Source organism: Trichomycterus rosablanca, chromosome 3 (assembly GCF_030014385.1).
Source record: "Trichomycterus rosablanca isolate fTriRos1 chromosome 3, fTriRos1.hap1, whole genome shotgun sequence".
NCBI classification, from domain to species: Eukaryota; Metazoa; Chordata; class Actinopteri; order Siluriformes; family Trichomycteridae; genus Trichomycterus; species Trichomycterus rosablanca.
Window position 1 is genome coordinate 38281670 of NC_085990.1, and position 21367 is coordinate 38303036.

The window sequence follows — 21367 nt, forward strand, 5'->3', positions numbered from 1 at the left end:
TTTTAAAGCGCTTAATGGTCAAGCCCCGGCTTATCTCAGTGGTATGCTTTCTCCCGCAACCACACAGCGATCTTTAAGATCAGCCACTCAGAATTTGTTGACTAGGGCTCGTTTGAAGCTAAAAGGTGATCGTGCATTTGCAGTTTAAGCTCAGAGGCTATGGAACACTCTACCTCCTAATATTCAACAAGCACCTTCGGCCGCTGTTTTTGAATCACTCCTAAAAACATACCTTTATAAGCTGGCATTTGAACAGTGAGCAGCCGTGGTAATTATAATTGTTTAGTCTATTTTTCTCTGTTTTATTTTGTCTCTTACTCTGTATTTTAATTTGGTTTTACTTTTTTAACATAATGTTGTCTTATGTATGCTTGTTTGATGTACAGCACTTTGGTCAATGTAAGTTGTTTTAAGAGTGCTTTATAAATAAAATTTACTTACTTACTTACTTACTATTTTGATTAAAAAAGACTCCAGACTGCATTCTGATTAAACCAGACTCCAGACTGTATTCTGATTAAACCAGACTCCAGACTGTATTCTGATTAAACCAGACTCCAGACTGCATTCTGATTAAACCAGACTCCAGATTGCATTCTGATTAAACCAGACTCTATTTTGATTAAACCAGACTCCAGACTGTATTCCGATTAAACCAGACTCTATTTTGATTAAACCAGACTCCAGACTGTATTCTGATTAAACCAGACTCCAGACTGTATTCTGATTAAACCAGACTCCAGACTGTATTCTGATTAAACCAGACTCCAGACTGTATTCTGATTAAACCAGACTCTATTTTAATTAAACCAGACTCCAGACTGTATTCTGATTAAACCAGACTCCAGACTGCATTCTGATTAAACCAGACTCCAGATTGCATTCTGATTAAACCAGACTCTATTTTGATTAAACCAGACTCCAAACTGTATTCTGATTAAACCAGACTCCAGACTGCATTCTGATTAAACCAGACTTCATGACACACCCAACTCTTGACCAAGAAGCACGTGAGTCAACTTGAAGGATTGTCGAGTTCTGGGACACATTTGTATAGAGTGACAAATAAAAACTGGAACTGTTTGGCCATATGGATCAGGCCCATGACCATAAATATAGTATTCCCACAGTCCTATAGAACATCTTTGGTGGGACTGAAAGAAAGCAGCTGCAGCATGCAAGCCATCAAATCTCAATGAGCTGGAAGCTTTTGCATAAGAAGAATAAGTGTAGATTCCCCCCCAAAAACATTAGAAGCTCACTTTCACTAACTGAAACTGCATATTAGAGGTTAGGGGTTGAGACTGGGGTTGAATAAAAGTGCATTTGTCAAGAGAACTAGATGTTTTTCATTTAAACTCAAATTATGTGTACATATGTTCTCAAAATTGCTTGTATGTATAAATGTGTGTATTTTATATAAAATAAAGGTAAATATATATTCATTGAATTCCATACAAATCAGCATAATGGGGGGGGGGGGGGGGGGTATTTCTAAATATAGAATTTGAAACGGACTCACAAAAACAGAAGCATGCTAAATTTTAGTTCTGATATTTTACCTGATGTTAACTCAGCATTTTCTGCATCAGAATCACAAATACATTATGACATACCCTTTAACCTATTTTAATCCTTGAGGGTGCAGCCATATCAGTGTTGTTAGTAAATGTTTTGAAGTAAAATTACAAACATTGGCCACAATTATTGTTTACATTGCAAACTTCCAGTGTGTATTTACTATAGTTTAATTAAGTAAAGCAACATAGGTCGCTGTCATTACAGAAGACGTTTAAAATTGTGGGCAGCTGGCTGTAACTGATGTGCTTCGAACTTTTTATACATGATGAGTTGGTTAGCAATCAGCCGGGAGCATACTTTTAGCAGGAATACACCAAAGGAACGATCGTATTAAAGAGTCATTTGAGACTCTGAAAACAATGGCATCAGAATTGAGTAATTATTTAGCTGCTGATCCAATATGACCATAACTCACTCTTGATCATAGAATGGTGACAATAATTAGCCACCCTGTGTTTTTCCAGACATGGCAAGCAAATATTTTTGTTAATCTTACCATTTACCAATTGATTGTCTACATGCTTGTGTACACATTTTGGAGGACCATATAAGTGCTTCTTTTTTTAGCAAACACATTGTTGATGCTTGGCTGGGGCAGCAGTCTATTATGCTGGCCCACCACCATCAGCTGGGCAATACACAGACATGATTGGCTATGTCTGAGGAAAGAGGATGCTAAAGCCCTGCAATGAATTGGCGCACTGTCCAGGGTATTCCTGCATTGTGCCCAGCGTTTCCAGCTGTGTCCCTAATCAAGATAAAGTGGTTAATGATAATGAAATTTATAAAATGCCCTCTCTATTCACATTAAAACAGTAATATCCACTTTTTTAATGTGCTCCAGTCACTTTGGTCTCTACAAGACACTTGATAAAATGCAAATGCTGATGCAATTTTAATATGAAACTTTTAGACTGATTTTGGGTTCGGGGTAGATTTTCAATAGAAGGTTTTTCAATAGAACGTCTATGATGTGAAACTGTTGATCGCACAAAAATCTACTTAAATGATAAGATTTTGCATTTAAAACTTCACTGATGAAGTTGCTGCTTATGACAGATTCTGATTTTGCTATGCACAGTTTCAAAGCCTCCTGATATAACAAAAATACAGCCTAATAGCTCTTACCTCTAGGGAGCTCATGGATAGCGTAGAGATGGTCTCACTCTTCGACATCACGCCTGAATTCCCAGAGTCCCCTGGCTCACATCCAGTGTTGTGAATCTCGCTGTTTTGTAAGGGAGAGTCCTTCTCTGAGCCTAACATGTTTACCCGCTCAGCAGGAAAGTTCTTTAGCCCGAAGCCTGGAACAGGCTCTGTGCCAGCTGTGTTACTAAGATGGATAAGCCTGGTCTGGGGCACGTGCTCAATGCTGATGTTGTACTTGGAGTCCTCTTTGTTTGGCTTGGTTGTCCTGAGGGTGGTGGCAGTAATGGTGTTGTTGTTGTAGCCTTGGCTCACCCCTCCTCCCTCGGAACCGGCGCTGTCCCCCTCCAGCTGCTTGAAAAGCTCTCCATCACACACATAGATAGCCTTGGCACCTGGCAACTCGGTGCTAATGCCCGCTGTGGTTCCCTTGTCGCGGCGCAGTGTGAGCGTGTGGCTGCCGAATTCAGCCACGTTTTGCAGATGCATTTTGGCCATGCTGGCGGGCATCGTGTTGAAGTTCGAACCCTTCTGGACTGTTAGCTGTTGAGGTGCCAACTTCTCCTCACCCTGCAAGGAGGAGCGTTTTCCATGACCTGGCAAAGAGAAAGACAGAGAATCATGCTCGTTAGCCACCAAATTGAATACTGAAGTTCGGTACAGTGGTGTCCAAACTTATCCACAGAGGGCTGGTGTGGCCACAGCTTTTTAGACCAAACAGGCTGAAGATCAAGAGAAATGAAACAACAAGTCAGGTGTGCTGGTGCTTGACTGATTCTACTGGGAAAATGGCTGACAGGCCAGACCTAAAACATTATTTACTGTAATTTTTATTAGTGTTTGCTAAATACCAAATTGATTGAAAATCCTAATATTTTGGAGGATCAAGTGTGTTTCTTTTTTAGCAAACACATTGTTGGTGCTCGATTGGTGCAGCAGTCCATTATGCTGGCCCATGACCATCAGCTGGGCAATATACAGACATGATTGGCTATGTCTGAGGAAAGGTAATTTACCGTATTTACTGTAATTTTCATTAGGGTTTGCTAAATACCAAATTTATTGGAATTTACTTTTTCCAATTACTTTTATATTTAGGAGTTGCCACAGATGCTAATGACTTCACCATTAGAGAAAATAAACCTTACTGCAAGTAGTCTGCATTGTGCCAGTGATTTACCTGCCTAAATCTTAACGTTTACAAACCATGTCCAACTGGACTTTTCTTATTCTGTCAAACACACCAAAAAATACTTGTTATACACACTTTCATGCATGCTGTGTGCCACGGCTGTGCTATGTTGGCGTGATATCCAGTGTTGAGAGATAATCACACTCTCAGTCGTAATAGATATCAAAAAGCAGAGTGCTGTTGTGACAGAAAGATGTCGGAAGGGACATAATTAGGAGAGGTGGATCTGAGACGCAGCAAGAGACAGGCGGCCCTGTTTACCTGTGCATTGCAACTCAGCGCCAGGCACATCGTGAATGAAATTGGATTGTGTGTGTAATGCGTTTCTTGTCAAAACTGCTGGTTGCTCCCATAAGAGGCCATCGCAGTCGGTACTGCTACCTACACTGATCAGTCATATCATTAAAACCACCTCCTTGTTTCTACACTCACTGTCCATGTTATCAGCTCCACTTACCATATAGAAGCACTTTGTAGTTCTACAATTACTGATCTGTTTCTCTACATACTTTTTTAGCCTGCTTTCACCCTGTTCTTTAATGGTCAGGACCCCACAGGACCACCACAGAGCAGGTATTATTCAGGTGGTGGATCATTCTCAGCACTGCAGTGACACTGACATGGTGGTGGTGTGTTAGTGTGTGTTGTGCTGGTATGAGTGGATCAGACACAGCAGCTCTGCTGGAGTTTTTAAATACTGTGTCCACTCACTGTCCACTCTATTAGACACTCCTACCTAGTTGGTCCACCTTGTAGATGTAAAGTCAGAGACGATCGCTCATCTATTGCTGCTGTTTGAGTTGGTCATCTTTGAGATCTTCATCAGCGGTCACAGGACGCTGCCCATAGGGCACTGTTGGCTGGATATTTTTGGTTGGTGGACTATTCTTAGTCCAGCAGGGATAGTGAAGTGTTTAAAAACTCCATCCTCATTGCTGTGTCTGATCCACTCATACCAGCACAACACACACTAACACACCACCACTATGTCAGTGTCACTGCAGTGCTAAGAATGACCCACCACCCAAATAATACCTGCTCTGTAGTGGTCCTGGGAGAGTCCTGACCATTGAAGAACAGCATGAAAGGGGGCTAACAAAGCATGCAGAGAAACAGATGGACTACAGTCAGTAATTTTAGAACTACAAAGTGCTCCACTCCTATAAGTGGAGCTGATAAAATGAACAGTGAGTGTAGAAACAAGAAGGTGGTTTTAATGACTATGGCTGATCGGTGTATATGTGAAGCTTTTAATCAATGGCAGACCTGTTTTTGGTGGTTTTTAAGTAGCACCTGGTCATTCAGATGAATTTCCTTGCAGAAGCCATAGCCATTTTTATATAAGCACAGATAAGTCACCAAGGTCGATCAATAAGGTCAATCATAATAACCTTAAAAAAATGAAAAATAATGTCGTACCTGATCTGCAAGCCATGTCCACATCCTTCTCAAAGTCAGTCTGTGGGAAATACAAAAAACTAGTTTCAGAGGATTTCATTAAAATAGCTATTTTGACATTTTAAATAGCACAGGCTTTTAATACCAGAAAGAAGTCCCTTTGTTCATGTAAGCAGCGACAATCCTGGGTCAAGCTAGGTGCCAATTTTGGAACTGGGGCTTTCTTCTTGTGCACTATATGCAGTGTCTCACCTATGCTCTGTTTATTTAATATATGTAGGAAGATAATTAGATTCTCCACTTTAACAGATATCAGAAAAGAGACAGTGACTGGGGATTATGTATCACATGTTTTAGCAGCTTCTAATCAATGGCAGGCCTGTTTTTGGAGTGGGTTTTAAGAAGCATCTATTAATTCAGACACATTTCCTTTTAGCAGTGGGTGAAAGTTTGGGTGACAGTTTGTGTTTTTTTAATGATGTTTCTTCTATTTACAAGTTAATAGTAAGTAAATAAATAAACAGCAGTGCTTCATACCTTGCAGCTGTGCTAGTTCACACTACACGATTTTTGCCCTGATTTTCGCTCGCTGTTTGCTCGGCGATCGAAACTCGGCTCTCAATCGCTATGTGTGAACTGCTCAACAACTCGATCCGCGTGGCTCAGAAACTGAAGAAATATATCTAGCATGTCAAATATCTGGATATGAGTCGGCCAACTGGCAATGAGTGCTATGTCGAACAGCCAATGAGAACGCAAGATACGGTGTGAGGGAAAACACAGGGGAGGAGTTGTAAAAAGGTGGGACAGGGGCATAATATAGAATACATTAGCACACACACAAGTTTTACAGTATTTCTGACCTTATCGTTCTCTACAAAACATAACACTAACATTGCATTGCAAAAAATATTTATTAACCTCCAACTTACTATAGAACAATCCAGCGCACAAACTTAGATCACTCGCTACTTGTTGACGTGCATTTTTGGTCGTGGCATCATCAAACCTTTTGGCACTTCTTGCGTTTGTTTTCATGACAAAACATAGTTTGGGAGACCAGAGAAGCTCGCCTGCAGTTGGTGATAGATCGTGTAGTGTGAAACCCCCTATCGCCGATCAGTCGCGTAGTGTGAAATACACACCGACTTGAAAGACACCCGATTACAAGAGATCCAGTTGTGTAGTGTGAACTGTACAGCGACCTGACGACTTGGAAAGGCGTGTAGTGTGAACTTGGCATTAAGTGCCAAGCGTATTTGCTGCTTTGATGCTAGATTTTTACCGCTACTACCACAATCTGATTGGACTTTGACCTAGTTTTCTGCGGACCTTTTAAAAGTGCTGCCAATGAGACATATTGTCTATATGAGGTAGACAGTAGAGAAACACAGACATGGCAGAGAGGAACTGATTCCCACTGCTTTTCAAAAGCCTGAACTCTTACTTACACTGTTTAATTACACTTTAAATTACACCCCCCCCCCCCCCCCCCCCTTACACACACACACTGCTTAAAAAAGGGCATAAGAAGAGCGACTAAACTTTGCCAAAACTTACTTAGGCAAAACACAATTCTTCTGGGAAATGATTTATGAACAAATAAAGCCAAACTAGAGCTTTTTGGCAATGCATACCAGCTTTTTAAACAATGCTGCTTTGTTGGAGCTGGGTCTGGAGTCTTTAAACATGTTACAAGAACATTGAAATTAGAAAATCAGAGCATTTTAGAGTAAAATGTGCTCCCAAGTGTAAGAAAACTAGGTTTTGAACAAAATGGGTCATACAGTAAGATTAAGACCCAAAGCACACATGCAAAAATACCAAAAAGGTTAAGTAATGATGTATGTTTATACAATGCCAATAACGTTGAACACAATTGTTTGGTTCTTTAACATTGGTTCATAGACACCTCCTAGACTTGTGACCCAAATGTCATGTGACTCAATGCATAAGAATCTCTAACTGACTGATGGTGACTAGGGAAAATAATTATGAAAACATTACAAGTTGTATGGAATGACATTCTAACTGGTGATTATTACTGATTTACTAACCATGAGCTGAGCATGACCATTCTGGAAAGATCCACCTGAGTCTCCATTACCATCTTCTTGTCGATCAACTACTCGACATTTCACCGCCTCCTGAACCTAAAGTACCGTACAACGACAGGTTAAACCCTCCCTCATTCTAGATCTGCACAGGTCATTAATTCTTCTGCTAATCACAAAGCTAATCAGCTGCACATTGTAATCATGTTCACACACCTCTCTGCGCAGGATGCAATGCACCATGACAATCACAAAACCCTCAAGTGAGTCGAAGATGGCAAAAAGGATCTGAAATAAAGCTGATCGGCGGTCAGTAATGGCCAGCACTGCAGACATCCAGGTAAGTGCTAACAGCGGCAGAACCACACATGAGCTCCACAGTGACGCCCTGCAGGAAGAAAGGAAATACGGTCAGTTTTTTAATATTTGAAACAACAACTGATTAATAAGATGGCACAAAATGTGAAATTCTAAAATTACTGTTTTAAAATATTAATTTTAACATATGTTCAGGTTAAAAGTTTGATTTGATTAAAATCTAGCCTGCAATGAGTATAATCATAGAAAGAATAAAGATAACTTTACTTCATTTTCTTCATTTAACAGTGTGAATATACATACATCATTTGTTTATATACATATATGTACAGAATAAGCATATGCAATATGTATGTATACTTGTACAAGTAAAATACAACTATAAAGGAAGACTAGCAGGTAAAATAAAGAAGTGAATGTGAATAAAAGATGAAGACAAAAGAAAAGGTGGAAGATCTGATACAGCAATGGGTCACTGTCTTTGTCCGGAGCATGATAATCTATAACTGTCAGTCTTTAATAATAATTATACTGTGATTTATGTCAGTTATTCAGTTCCACTAACTGCTGGTGAGTTCAGTGCCAGCCAAAAAAAGGTGCGATTCAGGTATACACCCTGGCAACACACACACACACACACACATTTACTAACTCACTCCCACCCAGGGCCACTTTAAAGCAGCCAATTCACCTTCTGCATGTTTGTAGGAGGTGAAAGGACAGCAGAGTACTTATAGGAAACTTATAGGAAACACAGATACAAGAAATCATGCAATTATTTATGCAGACAGTAACCAGAGGTGAGGATCAAACCGAAGAATAATTATAATTATGCTACTATTATCCAAAGCTTATAGTGAGAATACTGGACGCAAGAGAAAAAGACACCACAAAAAAAGGACCAGTGCAACACCTTAATTTGGAGAAGCCACTGCACGTACTGCAATATATTTCTAAAATGTTGGAAGTATACTGAAGAATCAAGAAACCCAATAAAGGCACTAACTTATAAACAAATGGACTGACTGACGGGCATACAGATGAATGACCAAACGACCAAACAAAGGAATTAAACAACTAACAACCCTGTAACTATGCAGGAGCAGATCTTTCTGCTACACACAGTCATGCAACTCATTATCAATTATTTCTTCACTTGAGCCATAAATGATGACACATTATGCTACAGCATGCTCAGTAAGGTAAGCCTGATGCCAAATACTTTCTTTAAACTGTTTATAAAAGTAAAAACAAAAACTTTTCTGAATAGTCCTGCAGTATTTATGCAATGATCTTAATCAGTGAGCAGTCCTTTAATACAAACCCTATTACCGGAAAAGTTGGGACAAAATGCAATAGATAAACAAGAATCTGTGATTTGTTAATTCTCATGAAGTGACAAAAGGACGAACAAATGACTTATTATGACTTAATGAATTATTGTTTTGGCTGACTAACTTGACAGTATTTTGTAAATATAAACAAAGATTATTTTAAAATCTTTGTTTATAATCATAAATAAAAATGTAATGCCTGAAGCACACGCCAAAAAGCTAAGACAGTGCAAAAAATTGGAAAAACTTTATAGAGCGTTCTTTTATTAAAGTTAGGTCCTGACTCACAACTTTGTTGCAACCTTTGAGAAAATTGTCAATCATTAATAATGTAGGTCTTTCCCCATCTACCATACATAATATTCTAAAAAAGATTCAGGGAATCTGAAGAAATCTCAGTCTGTGTAGGGCAAGACCAGAAACCATTGTTTAATGTGTGTGACCTTTAAGCCTTCAGAAGGCACTGAATGAGAAATGTCATGCCACTGAAAATAATACAGCCACATGGTCCTAAAAGTAATTGTCACTTAACACAGTCTGCAGCTGCATCAGGAAAAAACAACCAAAAACCCCAGTAAAACTCATACAGAAAGTCTTACAGTGATTCTTTACAGTTCTGATTGATCTAAAGGCATTGGAAACATCTACTGTAATCAGATTAATCAGATGAGTCATTTTAACTTGATTTCGACAAAAACAGACAAGACAAGACAGGTTCTCCGTGCCAGAGATAAAAAAGACCATCCAGACTGTTATTAGTGATCTGTACTGGGGTGCATTAATGCCCATGGCATGAGAGACTTGCATAGGAGTGAAGGTACCATTGTAAATTTAGAGAGACATGTTCTGCAATCAAGATGACATATTTTCCCAGGAAGTGGCTGTTTAACCAAATAAATGCCAGGCTGCATTCTGTATTTGGCTTTTGACAGAGTGCATCATAAAACAGAGAATCAGACAATGGAGACAACGGACTATTGACCAGCTAAAGTCTTGAATCAAGCAGGAATGGAGAAAAATTCCACTTGCAAAATTGCAACAATTAGTAACCTCAGTTCCCAAATGATTAAAAAGTGTAATTAATAAGACTGATAATATACCACAGAGGTAAACATGCCTCTGTCCCAACTTTTTTTTAAATGTGGTCCAGGCATTACATTTTTGGTCAGTAAAACTATTAGAAATCATTCCCTTGTACTTGTGTCAGGGAAATAAAAGGTTTAGGAGAATTAAGAAATACAGATTCTTGTTTTTATTGCATTTTAGAAATTATCCCAACTTTCACATCTTCAATACATTTACACATAAGATTACAGACTTTATGAATACTCTAAAGTTTATGAACCAAATTGTACAAACCCTTTTTTCTATGAGCACAGACTGCAAGTTCTGCAAGAATGTAAACCACTATTAAAACTCCACTTATTATTTCTCTTTAATGTTGACCAAGAGTATGTATACACCTGACTATGTGCTTGTAAGACATCCAATTTCAAAACCATAGGCTTTGACATGGAGTTGCCAATCCTTGGCTACAGCCTTTGCTTAGGGGGAAGGCTTTCCACACAATTTCCTAGTAAAAACAATAATGTAAAAATAATACCGCTGCGCCACCTGAACGGCCGTCTGAAAAGGCTTTTCACACAGTTCCCTAGTGTCTGTAGGAATTTTTGCCCATTAAGTCAAAAGAGGATTTGTGAGGATAGGAAATGACCTTAGGAAAGATTGCTATAATTATTTCAGAAATTTGCATCTCTATTTGATATCATTTTAGCACCTTTTAGTAAAGCGTGTGGCTAAACACCTTAACTCTATAATTAGGAAGGGTGTCCACATACTTTTGGCCATATAGTTTGCATAATCACTTTAGAATTTCTAATTGACCGGGTCATATTCTATTTCCATCACATATACAGTGGGGCCAAAAAGTATTTAGTCAGCCACTGATTGTGCAAGTTCTCCTACTTAGAAAGATGAGAGAGGTCTGTAATTTTCATCATAGGTACACTTCAACTATGAGAGACAAAATGAGAAAACAAAATCCAGGAAATCACATTGTAGGATTTTTAAAGAATTTATTTGTAAATTATGGTGGAAAATAAGTATTTGGTCAATAACAAAAGTTCAACTTAATACTTTGTAACATAACCTTTGTTGGCAATGACAGAGGTCAAACGTTTCCTGTAAGTCTTCACCAGGTTTGCACACACTGTAGCTGGTATTTTGGCCCATTCCTCCATGCAGATCTCTAGAGCAGTGATGTTTTGGGGCTGTCGCTGGGCAACACAGACTTTCAACTCCCTCCACAAATTTTCTATGGGGTTGAGGTCTGGAGACTGGCTAGGCCACTCCAGGACCTTGAAATGCTTTTTACGGAGCCACTCCTTTGTTGCCCGAGCGATGTGTTTGGATCATTGTCATGCTGGAAGACCCAGCCACGTTCCATCTTCAATGCTCTCACTGATGGAAGGAGGTTTTGGCTTAAAATCTCACGATACATGGCCCTGTTCATTCTTCCCTTAACACGGATCAGTCGTCTTGTCTCCTTTGCAGAAAAACAGCCCCAAAGCATGATGTTTCCACCCCCATGCTTCACAGTAGGTATGGTGTTCTTGGGATGCAACTCAGCATTCTTCTTCCTCCAAACACGACGAGTTGAGTTTTTACCAAAAAGTTCCATTTTGGTTTCATCTGACCACATGATATTCTCCCAATCCTCTTCTGGATCATCCATATGCTCACTGGCAAACTTCAGACGGGCCTGGACATGTACTGGCCTAAGCAGGGGAACACGCCTGGCACTGCAGGATTTGAGTCCCTCTCGGCGTAGTGTGTTACTGATGGTAGCCTTTGTTACTTTGGTCCCAGCTCTCTGCAGATCATTCATTAGGTCCCTCTGTGTAGTTCTGGGATTTTTTCTCACCGTTCTCATGATCATTTTGACCCCACGGGATGAGCCCCAGATCGAGGGAGATTATCAATGGTCTTGTGTGTCTTCCATTTTCTTACAATTGCTCCCACAGTTGATTTATTCACACCAACCTGCTTGCCTATTGTAGATTCACTCTTCCCAGCCTGGTGCAGGTCTACAATTTTCTTCCTGGTGTCCTTCGACAGCTCTTTGGTCTTGGCCATAGTTGAGTTTGGAGTCTGACTGTTTGAGGCTGTGGACAGGTGTCTTTTATACAGATAACGAGTGGAGGACAGAAGAGCTTCTTAAAGAAGAAGTTACAGGTCTGTGAGAGCCAGAAATCTTGCTTGTTTGTGGGTGACCAAATACTTATTTTCCACCATAATTTAAAAATAAATTCTTTAAAAATCCTACAATGTGATTTCCTGGATTTCTTTTTCTCATTTTGTCTCTCATAGTTGAAGTGTACCTATGATGAAAATTACAGACCTCTCTCATCTTTCTAAGTAGGAGAACTTGCACAATCAGTGGCTGACTAAATACTTTTTGGCCCCACTGTACATACATCAGGGCTTTTAAGTATCTTGTTTTGGGTACGAGACATCATAACTCATCTTAACTCATGTTATGATAAGCAATGGCCTGTCACAAACCACTTTCCATCTGTCTTATTAAATTAGCCTCACACACACACACACACACACACGTGCAAACACACATATAAGCATACGCATGCATATGCATCCACACACACACATTAAGTCCTGACATTTACATTACATTTCCTCTCATGTCATATATTACATTTGACCTAACATGAGACATGGCAGTGTTCCTCAAGAGTTCACCCAAAGGGGCGAATCGAAAGAAGTGGAGAATGTATCAGGAGAAAAACAGAAACAGAGGAGTGAGAGAAGAAATAAGCAGCAAAGGAAATGTGAACTGGAAATGCGAGTTGTAGAGTGGGTAAATAATTAGCAGGACTAACATGGCGTTACTGGTAGCTGTGGTGGAAAGGTCGGCCGACGAGATAACTCCGCACTTGGCACATTTGAGCGTCATATTGTACAGTGGCACTGTCATCTGACTGCAAAGTCAAATCAACACACTGAAAATACACACAAACACTAGCATACATACACACACTGAACTTGTGGCCACAGAATCCCCTTTCCAGCTCTCTGTCAGGGCTATGTGTTTTGTTTAAAGGGCAAGGGTGAAAATAATTGCTCACTGTGTTCATTTCTCATTTTGCTTCATTCTAAATGTAGCACATAACAGATAATAATAAAGATCTGCTGTAGGTATGTCCGATTAGCTAGATTTAAATAATTTAGTGTGATGAAGGCTGCACTGTTTTGGTTAATACTTTATCTGCAGTTGTTTTGAATCTGCTATCTGTCCCTCACTGTGCTCATCATCCTCTGGAAAAAACCAAAAGCAAGCGAAAAAACAAAGATTCAACCACTTTATGCTTTCAGTACAGATATACTGAAACAAAAATATATTATTATATAAATTATTACATTTAGAAATGTAAACATTTACAGCATTTAGCAGATACTTATTGTGAGTGAATACAAACAATTGAAGGTTAATAAGCTTGCTCATGGGCTTAACAGCAAAACCTTTTAATTACTAGTCCAGTACTTTAACCACTTAACTACCACTGTCCATTAAATGACTACTACTGCCTAAATATATAAATATAAATATATGTTTTAGACGTATACAAAAAGTAGAATTCCCAACTAACAACATTACTTTGTTGCAAAGCAATTGTTGGCAATTGCAGATCCAAGCTGGTATGGAATAATTTGCTGTTTGCAGTATTGTGGTTTAAACCTAATTCATTTGAGCTTTTTCTACACTTCACAGTTCTCTCTGTTCCTGCTACTTTCAGCTTATTCTGCTGCTTTCTCTCTTACCTTCCATATTTGTGATTTCATATCAATTTCTTTCAAATATCTATTCTGTCCCAACTATAGGAAGCTACAATGTTGCTACACAATTTGTAGCCACTGTTTCACATGTTAACATGCTTGACCATCTGACATTATATATTATCTTATATCATTATATAATCATTATTTTATTTATTTAGATTTTTTTTTAAAGCTGGGGCACTCAGGTGGCTCAGCCGTAAATTACACTAGCCCATTACCACTGTGATCTACATACAGACATGATTGGTGGATATGTCTGAGGGGAGAGGCCCCGCAATGGATTGGTGTACTGTCCGGGGTGTGCATTGAACCCAGTAATTCCCAGGAAATCAGACCTACTGCGACCCTGACCAGAATAAAGTGGTGGTAAAACATGAAAATTAAATAACATCCTTGCAGCATAAATATCTATATTTTACACTGAGCATGATTTACTTACTCCTTACATTAACACTTCTGTTTTTCGAATTTTGTGTCTAAATTATTTTCTTTTATTGTACATATTTTAGCAAATCATTGATGCTTTAATGCACATGTCTTGTTAATATTTATTAATACAAAATCAAAAAAACATATAGTGTTTAAATGTTAATTGGATATCTACACTAAGGGTTGAATACTTAGCACACAATGCATACATATCAGCCCTAAATTTACCATGTGCAATGCCAAGACCAGGCTAAAGTAGTGCAAATCACACTGACATTGGACCTCCCAGAACAAAAAGTGCCAACAATGCTGCCATACACAAAGTAGTACGTATATAGTATATTAAAGCAATAAGCCACGAGAGACCGTGCGTTACTGCGATTTTATCACAGGGAAGGTTGTTTTGGCACGACACGAAGCGGAGTGCCTAAAACGTCTTTCCCCGTGATAAAATCATAACAGTAACGCACAGTCTCGAGTGGCTTATTGCTTTTATAAAACGGCGGTCAACGTAAAATATAATTAAATACAACAATGTTCAATTTATAAATGTTTTTATTTACAAAAACACTTACAAAAAGCATTCTTCCGCAACCCCAGGTAGTTCGTTAACAGTGTTGCTAGGCAACATGAGGGCGAACATAACATGAACTTTTTCTTTTCAGTGGCGTATTAATATGGAATGATGTGAGGTGGTCATAGGTATGCGTTTAAAGATTTTACAACGGCTTCGAACGCGGCTCAGCCAATCAGTTTTTAGGACCAGAACTATCCGTTTTATAAATGTGATTTTAGCCTCTATTTAGCCTCGAATGCTTTGCTCAAATATAGTCATGTGCAAGCTGGCATTAACACTATGATTCTGCTCCTCTTCAACATTCCTAAATGTAGACACTAAGCCTAACAAGACAAATAGTAGGGATGATGATAAAAATCTAGATTTATCTCGATTCTCACTATTATCACATTTGTATATGGCTAACCAGACCATTTGTGGTTGCAGATGCCTCTGGTAAAACTATTACTGCAAGGAAGGGGGCACAGTAAGAGTAGAAAGGTTGCATCTTAATTGTTTGCCATTTACTAAAGTGTATTTAAAACAATATAAATGAATACAGTAAAAATCTGGCAATAATTTAAGTACTGTGGGACCTATCTTTTAGAATACAGAATATTGTCTCCATATTAGTGTGATCATATGAATGTGATCACAGTTACATAGCACTGGATGAAAAATCAAAAATTTCCCTTTTCAAAAAGACTTATTTGGACAGCTATCATTAACCAGCTCATCCTCAACGCTCCGTGTTTGTTTGTGTGTGTCGGTATTAATTGCTGTTTCAGTTTTTTCATTTTTAATTAACTCACTCTTGGGCTTCAAAGCACATGATCTAAAGTGTGGAAAATCAAATTTAAACCAAAAATGAGAGTGTGTTCACTCTGATCTAATCCCTCTCAAAAGGGTTCATGCAAGAAAAGGCATTTCCAGGTTTTTAAAGTCATGTTTTAAATGGAATGGTTTCAGGGAGACTAGCAGTGTACATCTCATTTTAAAACATATTCTAAATCATTTCTTTAATAAACAGTGATATTTTTAACAAAGATAAATGATCAACTAAACTTAAAGCAAAAGGTGGCCACAGTAAACAAAGAATGTTTTAGAATCAAGACACATTAATATGTATTGATTTTTCTATCAAAACCCTGAATTTAAATGATATTAAACTGTGAGCTTCCTAAAGATTCCCAGCCCATTTCACAAAACTGCTGCTCAGTTGTGATTTGCAGAGTTAAATCTTTCATTTATCTGAAGACACAAAATGGCTACTTGAGAAATAACAATTAAAGCCATCGGCGCGCTGTGACTGGTCTCACGGCCGAAGAATCGATCCTGCTGCTGGCAGACATGTAGATTAAACCCCACATAATATCAAAAATCCAATTCCACGCTAAAGGCCAATGCAACCAATAAAGCTGGCTTCAGGCTGTGATATTAAAAAGCAATCAGTGTTTTTTTGAATTACAAGGTCATTTTGCTAGTCTTTATGGCGACGACTGGAGGGGCTTCAGAGGCGCTGCAGCACTCCTCCTGTTTAATGCTGTTCTATTCAGGCCTGAATCGTCTCTGAACCAGACAACGTATACTTCCTCTACCCTGGATCCTGCAATGCCATCAGTGAGAGATGCATAAACAGCCCGAAGTGATGTAAACCAGTCTAGGGTGGGGGTTTAGTGCCGTGTTGCAGCTACATCTAGCCGAAGCTTTGCTACTAAAACTGATGTATAATTTTTCTAAGGGCTTCATCAGTCCAGATATACCTAAAGGTCTTATAGGAAAATTACGATTATGCAAAGCTTTCAACTAACAAATAACATTCTATATAATATTATATATATATATATATATATATATATATATATATATATATATATATATATATACAGTGTATCACAAAAGTGAGTACACCCCTCACATTTCTGCAGATATTTAAGTATATCTTTTCATGGGACAACACTGACAAAATGACACTTTGACACAATGAAAAGTAGTCTGTGTGCAGCTTATATAACAGTGTAAATTTATTCTTCCCTCAAAATAACTCAATATACAGCCATTAATGTCTAAACCACCGGCAACAAAAGTGAGTACACCCCTAAGAGACTACACCCCTAAATGTCCAAATTGAGCACTGCTTGTCATTTTCCCTCCAAAATGTCATGTGATTTGTTAGTGTTACTAGGTCTCAGGTGTGCATAGGGAGCAGGTGTGTTCAATTTAGTAGTACAGCTCTCACACTCTCTCATACTGGTCACTAAAAGTTCCAACATGGCACCTCATGGCAAAGAACTCTCTGAGGATCTTAAAAGACGAATTGTTGCGCTACATGAAGATGGCCAAGGCTACAAGAAGATTGCCAACACCCTGAAACTGAGCTGCAGCACAGTGGCCAAGATCATCCAGCGTTTTAAAAGAGCAGGGTCCACTCAGAACAGACCTCGCGTTGGTCGTCCAAAGAAGCTGAGTGCACGTGCTCAGCGTCACATCCAACTGCTGTCTTTGAAAGATAGGCGCAGGAGTGCTGTCAGCATTGCTGCAGAGATTGAAAAGGTGGGGGGTCAGCCTGTCAGTGCTCAGACCATACGCCGCACACTACATCAAATTGGTCTGCATGGCTGTCACCCCAGAAGGAAGCCTCTTCTGAAGTCTCTACACAAGAAAGCCCTCAAACAGTTTGCTGAAGACATGTCAACAAAGGACATGGATTACTGGAACCATGTCCTATGGTCTGATGAGACCAAGATCAATTTGTTTGGTTCAGACGGTCTCAAGCATGTGTGGCGGCAATCAGGTGAGGTGTACAAAGATAAGTGTGTCATGCCTACAGTCAAGCATGGTGGTGGGAATGCCATGGTCTGGGGCTGCATGAGTGCAGCAGGTGTTGGGGAGTTACATTTCATTGAGGGACACATGAACTCCAATATGTACTGTGAAATACTGAAGCAGAGCATGATCCCCTCCCTCCGGAAACTGGGTCGCAGGGCAGTGTTCCAGCATGATAATGACCCCAAACACGCCTCTAAGACGACCACTGCTTTATTGAAGAGGCTGAGGGTAAAGGTGATGGACTGGCCAAGCATGTCTCCAGACCTAAACCCAATAGAACATCTTTGGGGCATCCTCAAGCGGAAGGTGGAGGAGCGCAAAGTCTCGAATATCCGCCAGCTCCGTGATGTCGTCATGGAGGAGTGGAAAAGCATTGCAGTGGCAACCTGTGAAGCTCTGGTAAACTCCATGTCCAGGAGAGTTAAGGCAGTTCTGGGAAATAATGGTGGCTACACAAAATATTGACACTTCAGGAACTTTCACTAAGGGGTGTACTCACTTTTGTTGCCGGTGGTTTTGACATTAATGGCTGTATATTGAGTTATTTTGAGGGAAGAATAAATTTACACTGTTATATAAGCTGCACACAGACTACTTTTCATTGTGTCAAAGTGTCATTTTGTCAGTGTTGTCCCATGAAAAGATATACTTAAATATCTGCAGAAATGTGAGGGGTGTACTCACTTTTGTGATACACTGTATATACAGTATATATATATAAAACTGAAGTATAATTAAAACTCAAAAACTACTGTATATAACAATAAAACTATTGAAACTATAATCAGTCCAGATATGCCTAGGTCTTATGGAAAATCATGGTTTTATAAAGCTTTTAACTGTCAAAAACATTGTAAATACTGCTTTACTTGCCAGTAAGTTATTGCAGCGTATAAAATCTATAAAATCTAGACTAACAGTGGCCATAAGGGGCAATTGGTGGCAAATTGGGAAAATACACTAGCCAACTATCGCTTAGCAGTGCTATCAGGTCATTGGGCATCACATGATTGACTATGTCTGGCGGGGGAGGCAAACAGCCTAGCCACTGGGAGTCACATTAGTCTGTGGCCCCCAGTGCCGGTCCCAAGCCCGGATAAAATGAGGAGGGTTGCATCAGAAAGGGAATTTAACATAAACATTTGTTCATATGCATTGGTTTTAACCCTAAAACACATTTTGTAAAAATGAAGAGTGTCTGCTTGCACTGATGTTATACATTAAGAATTGACTTTAGAGCTGATACTGGCCTGAAACGCTGGATCAGTATCAGATCGAACTTGATAAATTTTCCAGATTGATTAACTGCCTTGTTGTGTGTTGTGAATGTGTGTGATGATAACTGAGCCAATGTGGATTTGCACATCAACACAGAATACAAATTGAATTGTCTTACAGTCAGTGTCATCCCACTGATACTGGTGAATGTAAGTCATCAGCATCAAACCAGTATTAGATAAACTATATACATAACCATCAGCTAGCTGGACTACCTATTCCAAAATAAGCCCTGCCTAATTCATGGCCATAAAAAAAGCGTCACTGACCATGAAATGAGCCTTTTCCTGTGTAATGTGCAATTTGCTGTTAAATTCAGAATTTAAGGTTTGTGTTTAGCGCTTTAACGTTTTTAATTCACGTAGCATTCAAGTGTGTCATTATGAGGCCCTAGCAATCGTACGGCAATTCAGTTAGCAATCGCTTAGTCAAAATGTCCAAGATGTCTTAGAAGTCTAAAGCAGCAAAAAACACTACTCGGGTAACTGAGTAACTAAGTATAGTGTTGGCCCCCACTCTGTGCATGTCACAGCCTACTCTGTTCTGGAAAGGCTTTCCACAACACTTTGATGTTTCCATTTTTGTATCTTTAAGGTAAGCACATCTGTGAGGTTAGGCATTGATGATGGACTAAAAGGTTTAGCTTGCAACATATGTTTTAATTTCTTCCTAGAGCGTTCAGTAGCATTAATGTCAAGACTTTACGCAAGCCACTGAATGTCTGTCACACCAAACTCAATAATCCATAATAGTCTTTATTAACCCCGTTAAATTTGAGCAGGAAAGGGCCTTCCTTAAACAGTTGCCACAAAGTTGAAAACATAAAATACATTGTCTGCCAATATTGTATACACCTATTAGCAATGAGTGTGGCTGAAACACCTGAAACACTCCCTTGTTACTTCTTTTCGTGGAATGTTTATGTAACTCGAATATTCTATAAACCTCTTATTTTTGTCCCAACTTTTTTTGTTGCAGGCATCAAATTTAAAATTAGTTTATATTTACAAAATATCATCAAGTTGGTAAGCCAAAGGTATTTTTGTACCTTTGAGTTAGCGAAGGTTTCAGATAATAAACAAAGCAGATATTCCTGTTTTTTATTGCATTTTGCTTGAAACTTCTCTGAAAACTGAGTTTGTATGAACACAATCATGTGCAGAGTCCAAGGACATGGATGCACAACGCATTGTTAGAAATACCTACTAATCCAGTTACCAAAAGCAGCAAGCAAATGATTTGTAACTATATCTTAAGTATACAATCATATACATTTTCTGAAATGATTGCTGATCACAAACATGTCAGTATTCAGGCCTCTTTCTAATCAGTATAAAAAAATACTGAAAAATAGAAAATAATATTAGATACATAAATATGAGTGTACCTAGTGCCCTCTGTCATTGCTTTGAGGTCAAGGAAACCTGGCCTTGCCTAAATACATATTTGCCTTACTTATAAAGCCGGATAATAATATTCACCTAAAACTACAAGCAATAACTTTACCATGCTTTTTATTAGTCTTGCTTTTTCATTTTTCTCTTTTATGACTGTATACTCATAAAATATTCTGTCATCATGGCCCAATCTCAGCGGTGCTAGCAGACTACCTGTGTTCAGACGCAGAATTGTGCCTTAATTAGACACAGCACACATTCATTATTTTAATGAAGCAAGCTATAGATTTAAACCTTATGAGTAAGAACAAAAGAAAGACAGAAGAAAGGGAGGGAAAGAGGAACGTTAAAAAAATCGATGCCTTTCTGAACCTTACCAACTTCACACATACAAACACACTTTGTCATATGAATATAAATGTTCTTCCAGGTCTTATTTCTTAAATATTGTTTTCTTGCCATGGCAAAATTGTAAATAATTAAATCAAAGACTAGAGAGCCACTAATTCCATCAAATGGACCGCAAATCAGCTTGCGAATCTATCTAAATAGCATGAACAGGGTACTACAGAGGTCTGGAGACATCGATATAAGTGGTATTGTTGTCTGGGTGGGCCTATGTCTGTGCCAATCAGAGCCCATGTGGGCAGAGCAGAGAGATCAGCCCTGAGTGGGAGCAATGGGGATGCTGTGGTAACCTCAGCATAAAAAAAGTGAACAAAATGAACAAAACACAATCTGTCAAATAAGATCATTGCACAGGGAGAAACACTGGTGCTTATGGAAAACATTGAAAGAAATGAAGGAAGAAAATGATGCTGTTGGATGCAAAAACAATGGTGATGAAGGCATACACAGCAGCCTAGGAATGCAGGTGCCCAGGAAATTAAATACCATCCTTGTAAAGTCAGACAGAGGTCAAATCTCGACCAGGCCAATGTCATTAATAAATGCTGTAACTGAAATTATTATGGCAGCATCTGATTACTTGTCTGCGG

The 21367-nt window shown here is 38.9% G+C and overlaps 1 protein-coding gene across 1 annotated transcript in view; it reads right to left on the bottom strand.

Moving 5' to 3' along the window:
* Positions 1-21367, bottom strand: part of adgrb1a (adhesion G protein-coupled receptor B1a) — a 134335-nt gene that overhangs the window by 16339 nt on the left and 96629 nt on the right. The window contains exons 23-27 of the mRNA XM_062991273.1: positions 12923-13021; positions 7588-7759; positions 7375-7470; positions 5339-5378; positions 2710-3323 (exon numbers count right to left, since the gene is read on the bottom strand). Coding sequence (XP_062847343.1) covers positions 2710-3323; positions 5339-5378; positions 7375-7470; positions 7588-7759; positions 12923-13021 — 1021 coding nt within the window. The remainder of the gene's footprint in view (positions 1-2709; positions 3324-5338; positions 5379-7374; positions 7471-7587; positions 7760-12922; positions 13022-21367) is intronic.